This window comes from Pezoporus wallicus, unplaced genomic scaffold (assembly GCF_028554395.1).
Source record: "Pezoporus wallicus isolate ANWC-B61680 ecotype Strahan unplaced genomic scaffold, APGP_CSIRO_Pwel_v1 contig_2384, whole genome shotgun sequence".
Lineage (NCBI taxonomy): Eukaryota > Metazoa > Chordata > Aves > Psittaciformes > Psittacidae > Pezoporus > Pezoporus wallicus.
In genome coordinates, this window is record NW_026640488.1 from 3,896,851 (window position 1) to 3,911,029 (window position 14,179).

Consider the following 14,179-nt stretch of genomic DNA (forward strand, 5'->3'; position numbering starts at 1 on the left):
TTCTTATATTGTGCTTTATTCAAGTCAGTATCTTCCCTATTGAAACTGCAGTTGTCTAAAAATACTAAAAAGCTGAATGCATGTATTTTAATGACAAAATTATGTTTAGAAATATAAAACCAATCTAACTATAAATCCAAATCACTGCTTTTATGACAAGTCTTGCCTGTGAACCAACTTAAGTAATTTTTTGTATTTGCTGTACAGATTAAGTATACTCAAAAATTTTCAATATGGTGTAAGTATGGGATAGAGCCAATGCTAAAGGAAAACAAAAGCTGTGTAAACATGGATAGTAGAATTTTTATATGTAAGCATGAATATATCTTAATAGCTCAGAGTAACTGAAAAAGACCTTAAGGAAAAATTGAAATTAAGCAGAATGGTTTAACAGACTAGGTTCATGGGGATTAATCTTTTAGGAGAAAGAAACAAGAGAAAGGAAAGAATCCATTAAGGTAGCTGATAGAGGAATCTGTGACATCTATGAATAATACCAACTCTTGCATCCCAGCTTTTTAAATGTTAAAAAGCGAGGGTTAAAATTGTAGCTAATTAGTGTTGAAAAAAGTGCTGAAATTGAGATGGAGGGGAAGGTTGCTTTTTTCTGGAGGGGTGAGTTCTGTTGGTTTCTTTTTTCCTAGGAATGTTTTAGAATGCTCTCTAGGATCGACAGGATGGGAAACACGTTCATTCCACTGAAACGTGTTTTTCCTAAAGATATTCGTAATGAAAATTTTTGTGCTGCTTAGCTGATACGTTTTTAAAATGTGCTCAAACAAAAGCTGTCCTTAAAAACGTATGTTTCTTTTATTGCTGACTCCACTCTTTAACGTATTTTGTTTTTCATTGATTAGAGACACCTTTCTAATCCCAACATTAGAGTTTCAAATGGAGCATGTCACAATTTCAAGTAATTGAGAACAGCAAGTAATCAGTCTTGTAAGCACTGTTAATCTTTGCTTTTTGCTGTTATTGTTCCTCTGTACATTATAATTGTGATATTTATTTAATTTCAACAGTTCTCACTTATACTGGTATCTTTCTTCTAAAATTTCAGGCTTGAGTTTAGTATTGCAAACCTGTTATCTGAAATGATAATAAATTACTTGAATATTATGAGGGTGTGGAAAAAAAATGAGAGCTGTTTCTGAGAAGTTGAGGGGAAAATTCTCTGTAATGAATTTCATGGCTGTTTCCAAGTTAAATGTGAGACCTGTTATACGTGGATATTCACTACTACTTACATGTTTAATTTAAAATATCTGTCAGAAGAAAGCTTGCTCTTTCACAGTTGATACTGCAGTTGGTGAGATAATCTGTTCTGCAATCTGTTCTGATTTAAGGTTCCTTCTGATTATTAGTATTGAAGGTTTACAGCTTTTGTACAACTCTGCAGAATGTCAAAAAACTCCTCGGTTACCTTAGAAAACTACATTATGAGATTCCTGCTGAGGGCAAAAGAAAGATCGTGTTTGTTTTACATAGTGTCAGGGTCTCTGGGCCAAGTTTTATGAGTCTAATGAACTGAGAAATTCTGGTCATTGCTTACCCCAAAATAACAACAAAATGAACTATGTGCAAAAATCAAAATTATTGTTTTGATTGTTAGCATGATTCTGCTAGTATAATTCTTCAACAAATGGTGTTTTTAACAAAATATTTTTCCATACTGTATAATACTAAAATGCCTGAGAGGTTTTTTTTTTTTTTTTGGGTGACACTACAATTTTTAAATGTTTCTGAAAGATAAATCCAGGGACACTAGATAAAAAACAGCACGTTAAATGAGGGATAACTTATTTTAACATCATAATCTAAATAGCTAAAAATTATAACTATTACTTCACTGTTGTTTTTTTTTTTTAATTCCTTTACAGTTATAGGGAAATTGTTACAAAGATATCTTGAATACATGTACTAATAAGATTTATGGAAAGTAGTTATTGAGGGCGTGTTTAACCCTCCAGGTGAATGAACTGCTTGTATTGAATGAGTTAGGAGTGTAAGTAGGGTGGAAAATGTCAATATATATGGTCTTATTTTACTACTACAACCCTGGTTGATATGTCATTAATTTTTAATATTTGTAAAAAAAGGTGTCAATTTCTAATTATGAAAATCTATAGGAGGATTTTAAAAAGCTTACTATATATTTTTCAGGAGAGGAAAAAAGTCTTCATTTAAGATTTAACATCTAAAGGCTTTATATGAGGTTGGAAAAATACTCCTCTGTTTTAATGAATTTCATGAATGTTAATAAGCCACACTGTGTTCAGACAAGGTCTTGCCTCTTAAGTAATGTTTTCCTACTACTTCTCGTTCTTTGAGACCATTATGTAGATCTTGTGATGTCAGAGTAATTTCCATGGCAACACAGACATCATTAAGATGAAGCATAAGCAAAGCTGTCTTTATTGAAACCATTTATGAAAACAGATTTCTTTTTTTTAAAAGAAGGAATATTAAAAAAAAGTTAGGGAAAAAGCTTTCACCTTTGAGTATTTTCCAAAGTAAAATGAGAACTTTGAATTTAAAAATAAGGAGATTTTTGTGTTTTTTGTTTTTTCCAAGTAAGGATCTTTTCTGTCAGTTGTTCCAATGAGGTACCTGTTTTCTAGCTTTCTGTACTAGGGAGGCTGCAAAGTTAACTGCTACATCCAGCTTTGTTTATGTATGTGTGTATAGTTTACAGACGCAGATCTTGATTTTCATAAACGCATTTCTCTTGTTTATGAAAGGGTCATAAGTTCTGCCATACTCAGTCTTGCAACTCACTAGGATGTTAAAGTTAATGACACTTTTCAAAACAGTAGTCTCTACTAAGAGAAAACGAAGATCACAAGGCATATGCTTCAGGGGCTGACTGATGGGACCTTCTCTGGAAGCAAACCTCCAGAATCTACCCAATTTCAAATTATTCGCTGGGGGTTTTCAGGAACTTCTTTTGAAGTGCTTTCAGTAGTCAGCTGTAGATTACCAGATTAATGCAACATCTGATCTGGGTTGCATTTACATAAGAAATAAAGAAATCCCTACAAGTATTGTGTAGATAAAGTACTCCAGTCTGTCCTCTCTAAGGATGCTAACTAAACATGTTCAAAATACTGAAGAAGTTTACTAAAGCTTTCAGATGGAGTGTAAATTAAGTTTCATACATTTTTAGCAGGAATTATTTAAAGCATTAATATACTGTAAATGTGCTTATCATGTAATTTTTGTGTCCTTCACATGGACTGGTTAGTTGTCAGGTATTCTGTCTTAGTGTGCTGGGTTCTTCCTGCTGGAGCAGTGAGGTTATTGTCCTTGACACTGTGATCCCTGTTCTGGCAGGGGGTAGTTGCGTCCCAGGTCAAGCAAGGAGCTGCAGTGACCATTGAGGGTTTTTTTTTTTCAATCTTGAGAAACATGCCTCCCGAAGTATTATTAAGTGGCATGTACTTAGCTGTGATATTGCAAGTGAGTCCCTTCCCTGACACATGAGCTGTCGTATCTGAGACTGTAAACATCTAAGCTATCATACGACACTGGATAAATCTAATCATCCTTATCCATGGTATGTAGTCAGCTCATGTCTCCAGGATTTGCAAACAGTGACAGGTCTGCAAATGCCTCTTCAACTCAGATTCCAGTTGCCAGCATTTCAGTTTTCCTTTCAGCTGAAGAGCGTTTCTATAAAGTAGCTATTTGCTCTTGCTGAAAAAAAAAAAAAAAAAGGGAAAAAGGTATCTGTAATAACATTGTGAAAATTCAATATATTAAAAGGAAAAAAAGGTGAATTTACTGATTATTTTGATTTGCAGATGACCTCCAATTTTAATTAAAAGTAATATTTAATACATGTCAGAAGCATCTTGGGCTTCACTTGAATATTTGCCTACTTTTCCTAAAAGACAGGCACTAATTCAGTGAGAATTGAAGAAGCCAGCCTATATTTTGCAGAAGATAAATCATAATGATCCTCTGTCTTTTAGCTGACAAACCCTTGCTTTCATAGTTCCCAGTGTGCAGCTCTAAGTGTGGGGAGGTCTGCTGCTACCTCCTTGCATCATCCCCAGCGGAGGGCTGTTTGCGTCAGAGCTGCTCTGCATACATGAAGGCCTCTGTCTGTTTTTTATTGAGGGGTCAGAAAATGGCCATGCCAAACTTAGTTTTCATCAGAACGCTTAAGCCTCCCCCTAGGGATGGCTTGTGCATGTATACACACTACTGAATGGTAACTTTCTTTTAAAAATACCCGGCAAGGGCAAGTTGGGTGGATGAAGAGTCTGGCTCTCACAGCCTATTCCTGTGAAACCCTGCTAAACCTAGCTTGGTTAGAATAAGCCATTAAGAGGGATTGATGTTTTTCATTCTGATGTGGAGGTACCAATGAAATGTGATAGGTTTTAGTGAGAAAGATAGAGGAGGAAGAACTTGACTGAATCCCTTACTATCTCTGGAAGTGGCAGATAGAAGATAGTCCCCATTTTTTGTCCATCTAGACATCTACTAACTACTGCTCTATAGTATTTCATTTGGGAATTCAGCATGACTGGCTTGCTTTAGAACTAAAGCTAACATTTTTTAGCGTTGTTGCAAGTTAAATGTTGAATACTGCATTAAGATTTGACTTTGGGATTTGTGAGAGACCAGACATTCTGCTCATATTTGTTTCTGTATCATTGGAGAATAATTGATGCAGTGATGGAGAGCAGCTGCTAGTCATGGCTGAGGTCATGGAACTGTAAGGAGGAAGTAGTGCCATGCAGCACTGTCCAGAGGAATGGTGGCTTCACTGTGCTCCAAGTTTGGGAAGCACGATTTGAAAGTGGAGGATAGAGAGAAGATGGGGAAACGCATTAGAGAGCACTTGAATATAAGTAGTGATGGTAGTAATAGTATTTGCAAGGTGAGGGCTATCTAAAAGCAAATGAAGACTCACTGGCTTACATAACTGCATTCTAAATATGCTTAATGCAGTACCTCTGTATTTCATTTTGGTAGTTTCTGTGATTCTCCTAAATGTAGATGTCAACTGAAGCAGTGTAATTTTTACAAAAAGAGTTTGGAATATTTGGTTTATGCATTGGCAAATATTCCAGTGGTGACGTTAAGCCCATTGCATGTCCCATATGAAAATTTCAGAACAAAATGTTTTTGAGTATCCGATTTTCTAGTGTTTTGACATAAATCATTGCAATTCTCATCCATAATATTTCTACTTTTAATATATTGTAGTTTGATTTATTTTTTTTAAGCAAAATTTACATGGAATTTATTTTCCTGTAGAAATGTACCACAGAAAACTCTAAGAACTTGCGAAACAAGAAACTGTGTTACTTTTATTGTTTCTTGTGTTACAGCATGTGAAAATGCAACATGCTTTTTGACTTAGAGGAAGTGCCAGTTAAATAGAGTTTATTCTAAACTAAACTTTGTTGCAATTATGGCATTAAAAAATACATAAAACTGTAACAGTATCTTGCATTTTAAAACGGGCTGAAGAATGTGCATCCTATAGATGACCATAATTTGTGGAAGTTTTTTTGTGAGACTTAGATGTAGTTTTATTATAGACTTGTAATTTAATTATAGACTTTATTATGTAGACTTGTAATTCAATGGTGAATTAATTATCACTTTAAGCTAATCAAGGTAGTGAATAACAAAAGAAATAAAGGCTAAAATCACATTATAGAGGAAACCCCTAAATTTTGTATGTCCTTTTTGAAAAATAGCTGTCACAAGTGAAATTGGGCTTTCTGTGAGAGATCTTTGAGGAAGGAATAAAAGGGCTTCTTACTGAGAAACCTTTTCTCAGTTTTCATTGTCAGTGGAGCTGACTTCAGATTCTGCATCACTTTTGATGAATTCATTCACATTCCAGTGCTGAGAAATAGCTTTCCATCTGGGAGGTGGGCTGACGTGAAAACAGGAATGTGCAGGCCCAAGGGAAGGGGACAGGGCTGAATGCTGACAGGGAAATATTCTGTCCTCAGTAGCTGCCACCTTTCCTGAGAGCTTTGGAAAGAGCATCTGTGTGCGCATGTATGAGTATGTCTGGGGACCTGGGGAAATGGATGGGTCATGTCTGGAGAAAACTGAGTTGTCCTCCAGTGTCATGATGATAATAGAAAGGGTAGAACAAGTCACCTTCAATACCTGAAAGTTTTTGGCTGTCTCTGTGCGTAAGTGCTCATAAAAATTAATGTGTTGCTTGTAGCTTTAGGTGTTTCATTTAATTGAGGTACTTTGTTGTTTTGTTTTATTAGTGCATCTATTAAATTTGAAGAGTCGTAAAAGTATTCTCATTATGATGTCTGTGAGCTACTGACATACTACTGATTGTAGTTTTATAATTGCAAAGGGTTTTCTGATGAAAACTGAAAGTGTAAACTTGGGGAAACATGGAAACCCTTAGCTTTCACTTAAAACTTGTCTTCTATTAACTAGTCAGTGTAAACTGAATTTTAGAATGTATTAGAATGAAAATGAAGTTGTAAATTACTTATATAGGTTAAAATACCTATATTGAAAACACATTGTGAGCAAAAGGTTTTCCTACTACTAATGAATTTATTTGGAAATAATGCTTTTGAATAGTGAAGTGGGAAATTAGACTTTTGTCAGTTGCTTTAGGGAATGGTACAGTTATGGAACAGTTGCTTGGGGAGAACACATAACCTTCCAAGAGTGGATTTTTATTTATCATTGGCTTTCAAAATTGCTACTGTAAAGTGGATTCCTGCAAATCAAATTGCTTTGTGTATCTTTAAGGTTGTGGGTTTTTCAAGTCATTTTATATGCACATCATAGGTTCAGTAAGTTTATGGGGAATAAATGTTACTGTGATAGAAAATAACTCCAGAAGTGAAATGCCTTTAGGACAGGTGCTGAGGAGAGCATCTGTGAAGTTTAATACTCAGGGAACCTCAAGTCAGAGCTTATGTGGTAGCCAGAAAAAACAAGTGTTGGAAAAGCTGCTGCAAAACAAGGTTCTTTGGGGATTTTAGGTGAGGCAGCAATATCCTAACCTGGCAGCCTTCTGGCTATCTAAATTACTGCTATAACCTCTACATCTCATATTGACAGCCACTGTTGCAAAGATAACTTTAAACTACCTTAGTTTCCTTTGGTGGAATTTCCTGCACATCATTGTTTTAGAGAAAATAGTTGCAAAGCTGGGATCCTCAGGTGTGTCACTGACTTAATAGTTGCAAATGAGCTATTTTTAGGAGTTGAAATTAATAAGGCTTATGTAGGAAAAGAAGATTTGTATCTTAATGTGCTAAGATAATTTTAATTAAAATTATTAAGGAATGATATGGTACAACCAAGCATGAAGTGTCTATTATGTAAAATTCTCTACTGCGTTTTAAAATAAAAAATGTGGTTTAACCTTAAGCTCCATACTGAAATCATATATCCACAGGCTTACTTCACGCTATAGTAAGGGAGGAAATAAGTTTATCAAATCCTTCATACATTGAAACACGCTCATACATTTTACTTTAGCTAACCAGTGCTCATGTAGACTGTATTTTGTGACAAATCTGGGTAGGCAAACCAATTTTCTATAGGAAAGCTGTCATCAAAATTCGGAAAGAACAGTGTCTTAACAAAAGTTACTGAAATAGAGCTGGTATTATGAAGATATGTCAGCCCTTCTACTGAAACTTTATTTGCTGCTACTGTTTGTGTGTGATACTTAGCATCCCTCAAGCCAGCTTGCATGCCAGCTTGTGGTCCCTTGTATGAAGTTCCTCTCCTGCTATTTTATAAAAGGCTTTACAGCTTGGGCTTTTGATCAGCTCTGCAAACAAACTGTATTATGTGTTGGGTATTTGCTTCTTTTTACTGCTTACTGGTGTTTTAAATAACTTGCTTTCATTTAAATCAAGTGTGTTTGGTGGCTTCTTCTACCCAATGTCTGATTACTGCAGCTAGGGATTTCGGGTAGACAAGAGTGTCATTGAAGTCCTTATTTTTCTTTTTTTTTTGATGGTTTTTGCTCTTGGGCAAAGCTCTGAGAAATTAATTTTGATAAAGCTTACTGACTTTGATATCAGTCTTCTGAACTGAAACCATAGGATTGACAGTGCCCTAAGCTCACAGTACTTTCTCAAAGTTGCATGTATGACTGTCTAGGTATCAAAGTGTGGTTCTGCAACAGATAGTATGCAATAACATGGTGGTTGTTCTACCATAGTCACAGCTGGACACTTCTGAAGTGTCGAAACAGAGTGGACAGTCACAAGAGTTTTCTAATTTTCTCTGGTTGCATGAATTCCTTACTGATGATGAATTTTCAGCAGCAGATTGGAAGTTAGGAAGTTTAGCTGATATGGCATATTTCAGAAAAGAACTGCAACATCTGAAAGGTCATTTAACTTTCTTCTGTCTTGATTTACTTGTCTTGTTGTCTACAATGCTTCACAAAGATAAGAGAGTTTCTTTGCAGCCTGAAGTGCCTTGCAATCTTTGGTCAAAGATAATATATACGTGTGATGTGCTGTCTGCCCCAATAAATTCCTTGCTGTTGTAGGAATCCGAGCAGTGCAGCAATGACATGGTTATTTGCTGTGAGAACCAGTGTGTTAGTAGGATCAGAAATAAAGAGTTGTTTTTATAGTAATTTAGTACATGCCTTTTGTCTTATTATGTTGACTACCTTTTCCTTTGTGCTGAATCCAAATGAGTTATGCAAGAATAGAAAGGCACATCCAAAACACAGTTTTTAGATTTTACTGTGCTTGCTAAACTTGAAACTTTTGGATGTCAGCAGCAATTTGAAATGGGCAGAAGTTCAAAGTTGATACTTGCAGACAGTAATAGAGGAAGAAAAGAATGGTGGAGTGTAAAGTGTATATGCAATTTCTGTTGAAATTAGCGCTTGCTGTGAGGCTAGAAAATGGGCTGGCAAAAAAATACAGCAATAATATGTTCTAGACCAAAACCAGTGGTTACAAAGAGGGGATAAGGATTTCTGGTTTTGTTTTCAATTAGAATATCAAATAAGTTGACTTCCTAAACATTTTTTACATTGTTATTTTTCAATCAATGAATTGATTTACTTTCTCTTGTCTCTCCCACCTTTCCTTACGGAAAAACTGTGTGCATGGATCAGGCTAATAAAAGTCACTTTTGTAACAGTCTAGGGAATCAAGATAATGGTTTCATTTTATAGTATCTTTAAGAGTAGTTGAAATTGTATAAAATTCAAGATGGCATTGTAGAGTAAAGCACTCTGTGTTTTGTTGCTGGACTATAGGAAGAAGCATGTGTTTGCCTCTAGGAAAATAAGCATTTTGCCAAGAGACTTCTTCATTGAATGTTTCTTTTCAAGAGGCCTAGTATTCTGGAGATTTTTTTCTATTGTGGAACTCCCATGTACCATTAAATGCGATTATTATTTTGATGAATAAGCACAGCTGGCATTTCTTTTCAATATCTGATTGCTGCCTTTTTGAGCTGTAAACGTGCTGTTGTTAAGAGATTAGCCGTTTGGGTAGCAAGTTAAATTGCTCATTTCTACTAATCGCCAGACAGGATGGGAGAATAGAGATAAACTGGTTAGACAGACTGTTCGAAATGGTGTATGAACTTCTTCAGTTTGCTTGTTATGAAATACAGCTTAAAAAAGTTACTTCCACAGGCATCAAAGCTTAAGCATGTCACTGTTACTATGCATTACAGGATTCAATTCAGATTTTACAATTTTAAGGGGTCTGGTTTGTTTTTCATAAACTGATTTAATAGCTGTTGCCCTGTGACCTTCAGATATGAAGGTTTCACATGCCTATTTCAGAGTGCTAGGTTGAAGACAGGGAAAGGCTAGATAGTTACATTGGCCTTTGGCAAATTTTCAGGCAGGCTACAAGAGGGGTCCTGGGGTTCCAGCTATTTAATCTGTCCTGCCTTCCTCTCTGTAATGGGAGAAGTATGGCATTGACCAGACTGGCTTAAATATGAGCTACCTGGAGGTGGACACACATAACCAGAAACAAACTTCAGCTGGTTGTCTTTTCTTTCACTCAGACAGTGTACAATTAAGGATCTAATAACCATAAGGTCTTGTATTTCACTGAATTATGTACTGGTTCTCTGCATTCCACCCTTACTGCTGGCATTTTGAGGATTCTTTGCAGTTAACTTATGGAGACACATTCATTTAATACAGGCAGAGCACTTCAGAAACTGAAACTAAAATAGCTTTCTATTTTATAGCACATGAAGCAAATTAGTATCAAGCTTAATTACAGCACCGAGGTGGGAATGTGTCATGAAAGGCAGAACAAACTTTTGTCCTCATCAGTTCAATTTGGGAATACTGTAATGTTAAGCATCCTTATTTTATTAATTTATTGGAGTAATTATAGTTGATCAGCCTTTTCATTCTTTCCTTCGTATGCTAGTTAGCTTTCGTTATAGAAATGCAGATAGCTTAGGAAACTTAATACTGTAATGTCAGAAGATACTTGATCAAACTCTGTAATGTAGTTCAGAATCAACCGTGCATCGTCAGTAGACAGCACTTGATTGACACTTATTTTAGTATTAATAGAATTATTTAGCAAATATTCTTAGAAAAGTATGTAAATACAAATTGCACAGCTCTTGGTGTCCTCAGGTATCATTTGCTTGTTGAAGGACATATGAAACTTATATTGTTCAGAGGTATGTACATTTTTTCTATGCTTTACAGTATCAGGAGAAGATGTAAATATGCTCACGGGTTGTGTTATAGTCTGGGTTTTGTTCTGATTCAAGTATTTTTCTTCTTCAGCTTTGGCAAGCGTTCTGCAGGAAGCTTCAGGCGTGGCTGTGAATGCATTGTTTTGGAGCCATCTGAAATGATTGTGGTAAGAATTTCCTTCAGTTGCTTTCAAATTTTACAGACCAGCTTTGGTAACATTTCAACTTCCAAAAAAACTTGGAGTCTTCAGTTTTGCACATTATCTTTTTATAAATCCAAGATGTCATACGTACCTTTCTTGCATTCTTTGCACACATACTTGCATTATTTGAGTGATAAAGGTGTTTTGTAATATTTACAGTATTTCTTGTAAAACTGAAGCTTTCTTATGCTAGGAGAATAGCAGAACAGTTTGTGGGGTTGTTTTGTTTTTGTTTTCTTAAAGCTGCTTTATTGTTAAAGGTAGGCATAGGTGCTTTAAAGTATTAACCTCAGGTTACCTTAAGTAATAAATGTTTGATTGAATTGAATTATTCTCAGCTGCCTGAGGTTTAGGAAGCGCTTTGAACATTTTAAAATTCTACCTGTCTTCTGGGTGAAGGTTATTTTGTTAGCAGTATCTGCTGTAGTCCAGTGGCAGAACATCATCGTCTCTGATCTTGATCTCTAACTACAAAACTAAAACTTCGGTTTGGTTTTTCCTCTGTCATTGAGATAGCAATCAGCTCATATACAGCTTAGATAATTGTCATGTCTGTATTATAGGTTATAGTTCAGATATAGGCTGTGACACTAAACACTTTTTTTCCTAAAAAGTGACTGTTTCTGTAAAACTTGCAGAAGCGCAGGAAATTGTGGCACAGCTTTAGGCTTGTGGAAGAGATCAGGTTGCTTGTTTAAAGTTGATTGGTAAAAAAATAGTAGCTGTTTAACTTACCTTCATGCAAATACAAAGCTTGCTTTTGCGGGTTTTAAGCTCTTTGTGATTTCACTGTAAACAAAAAAGATGGTTGTGTAATGGTAGCTTTTTCTGTGGGATGTTTGATGATATATCTCCCCCTTCCAATTCTAAGTAAAAAAGTCATTTTACAGAGCTAATACTACACAGTAGGAGACAGAGAAGGTATATGTGAGAAATGCCAGTTGCCTTTTTTACTATCACTAACTAAAGCTTTCTGTAACTTTACTTCGTTTACATCTGGACTGATGGATAATGTTGGGTCAGGGCCAGGTACACCCACATGTGCTGCCTCAGTCTTAAAAAAAACTGCAAAAACTACCTCTGGAGTTTTGGGAAAGCTGAAATGAAAAACTTCAGCCTGTCAAAGGAATAAATGTACCTTGAATAGAAAGAATCCCATGCCCGGTGTTTGTCAGGCACAGTAACTTTCCGTCTCGGGGCTGCATGGGTCCCTCTGTGGGGAGGGGAAGCGGGAAAGATGTAGGGTGTGCATGTGACTGTGAAATAGATACTCAGTGGTGATGGAGTAAATGTTACCAGATTGCCTGGTGAACCAGGAACTGTGCTCATCCCCTTGTATTAGTACACTGGAAGTTGTATTTAGTGACATGAGCTGATGAGGATGTGACACTTCTGACACAGATATGCTGCAAACTCTTAGGAGTCTTTTGTCTAATATTTCTTTTCCTTGTTGAAAAATATGGAGGAACCTTGCAGGGTGCCTTATAAGGTCTTCTGTATGTCTTCAGAAATACTGTTTATCCCTGGGGGGTGGAATTGAAGTTAACTGAATTCCAATATAGAGCAAATGCTGAAAGTTGGTTTTTTGTTTTCTTCTCCCCGCTTTCAGTCTGGAGTAAGGTTTCTATTACTAGTGTCAATATAGAAGAGATGTTGCTTTTCAGCCAAATTAGTTTAAAAAGATTGTTCTTTTTCAGGAAAACCAGAATTTCTACTTCAGATATTTTCATTGCAGTATACTGTTGTGTAGTAGTTTAGGACTATTACTTTGAAGACTCTGAAACTGAGGAAACTATTTTTATATTGGGATGTGCCTAATAGGTACTTTTTATTCTTCTTGTTGTTAGATTCATAGAATCATAGAATCGTTAGGGTTGGAAAGGACCTTAAGATCATCAAGTTCCAACCCCCTGCCGTGGGCAGGGACACCTTACGCTAAACCATCTCACCCAAGGCCTTGTCCAACCTGGCCTTGAACACTGCCAGGGATGGAGCATTCACAACCTCCCTGGGCAATCCATTCCAGTGCCTCACCACCCTAACAGGAAAGAATTTCCTCCTTATATCCTATCTAAACTTCCCCTGTTTAAGTTTTAACCCTTTACCCTTTGTCTTATCACTACAGTCCCTGATGAAGAGTCGCTCCCCAGCATCCTTGTAGGCCCCCTTCAGATACTGGAAGGCTGCTATGAGGTCTCCACACAGCCTTCTCTTCTCCAGCCTGAACAGCCCCAACTTTCTCAGCCTGTCTTCATACAGGAGGTGCTCCAGTCCCCTGATCATCCTCGTGGCCCTTCTCTGGACTTGTTCCAACAGTTCCATGTCCTTTTTATGTTGAGGACACCAGAACTGCACACAATACTCCAAGTGAGGTCTCACAAGAGCAGAGTAGAGGGGCAGGATCACCTCCTTCGACCTGCTGGTCACGCTCCTTTTGATGCAGCCCAGGATATGGTTGGCTTTCTGGGCTGCAAGTGCACTCTGCCAGATCATGTTCATTTTCTCATCAACCAACACCCCCAAGTCCTTCTCCACAGGGCTGCTTTGAATCTCTTTTCTGCCCAACCTGTGGCTGTGCCTGGGATTGCTCCGACCCAGGTGTAGGACCTTGCACTTGTCATGGTTAAACTTCATGAGGTTGGCATCAGCCCACCTCACAAGCGTGTCAAGGTCCCTCTGGATGGCATTCCTTCCCTCCAGTGTATCAACCGAACCACACAGCTTGGTGTCATCGGCAAACTTGCTGAGGGCGCACTCAATCCCACTGTCCATGTCAGCGATGAAGATGTTGAACAAGACCGGTCCCAACACCGATCCCTGAGGGACACCACTCGTTCCTGGTCTCCAGCCGGACATTGAGCCATTCACCACAACTCTTTGTGTGCGGCCATCCAGTCAGTTCTTTATCCACCGAGTGGTCCATCCATCAAATTGATGTCTCCCTAATTTAGAGACAAGGATGTCATGTGGGACAGTGTCAAACGCTTTACACAAGTCCAGGTAGATGACATCAACTGCCCTACCCCTGTCCATCAGTTCTGTAGCCCCATCATAGAAGGCCACCAAATTGGTCAGGCAGGATTTCCCCTTAGTGAAGCCATGCTGGCTGTCACCAAGCACCTTGTTGATTTTCATGTTCCTTAGCATGCCTTCCAGGAGAACCTGTTCCAAGATTTTGCCAGGCACAGAGGTGAGACTGACTGGTCTGTAATTCCCTGGGTCATCCATTTTCCCCTTCTTGAAAATGGGGGTTATATTTCCCTTTTTCCAGTTGTCGGGAACTTCACCTGACTGCCACG

General features: G+C 37.4%; 1 protein-coding gene across 5 annotated transcripts in view; it reads left to right on the forward strand.

Annotated features, from left to right (window-relative positions):
* Positions 1 to 14,179, forward strand: part of RAPGEF2 (Rap guanine nucleotide exchange factor 2) — a 197,918-nt gene that overhangs the window by 92,519 nt on the left and 91,220 nt on the right. For all 5 annotated transcript variants that reach the window (XM_057419200.1, XM_057419197.1, XM_057419199.1 and 2 more), the window contains exon 5: positions 10,769 to 10,844. In XM_057419200.1, coding sequence (XP_057275183.1) covers positions 10,769 to 10,844 — 76 coding nt within the window. The remainder of the gene's footprint in view (positions 1 to 10,768; positions 10,845 to 14,179) is intronic.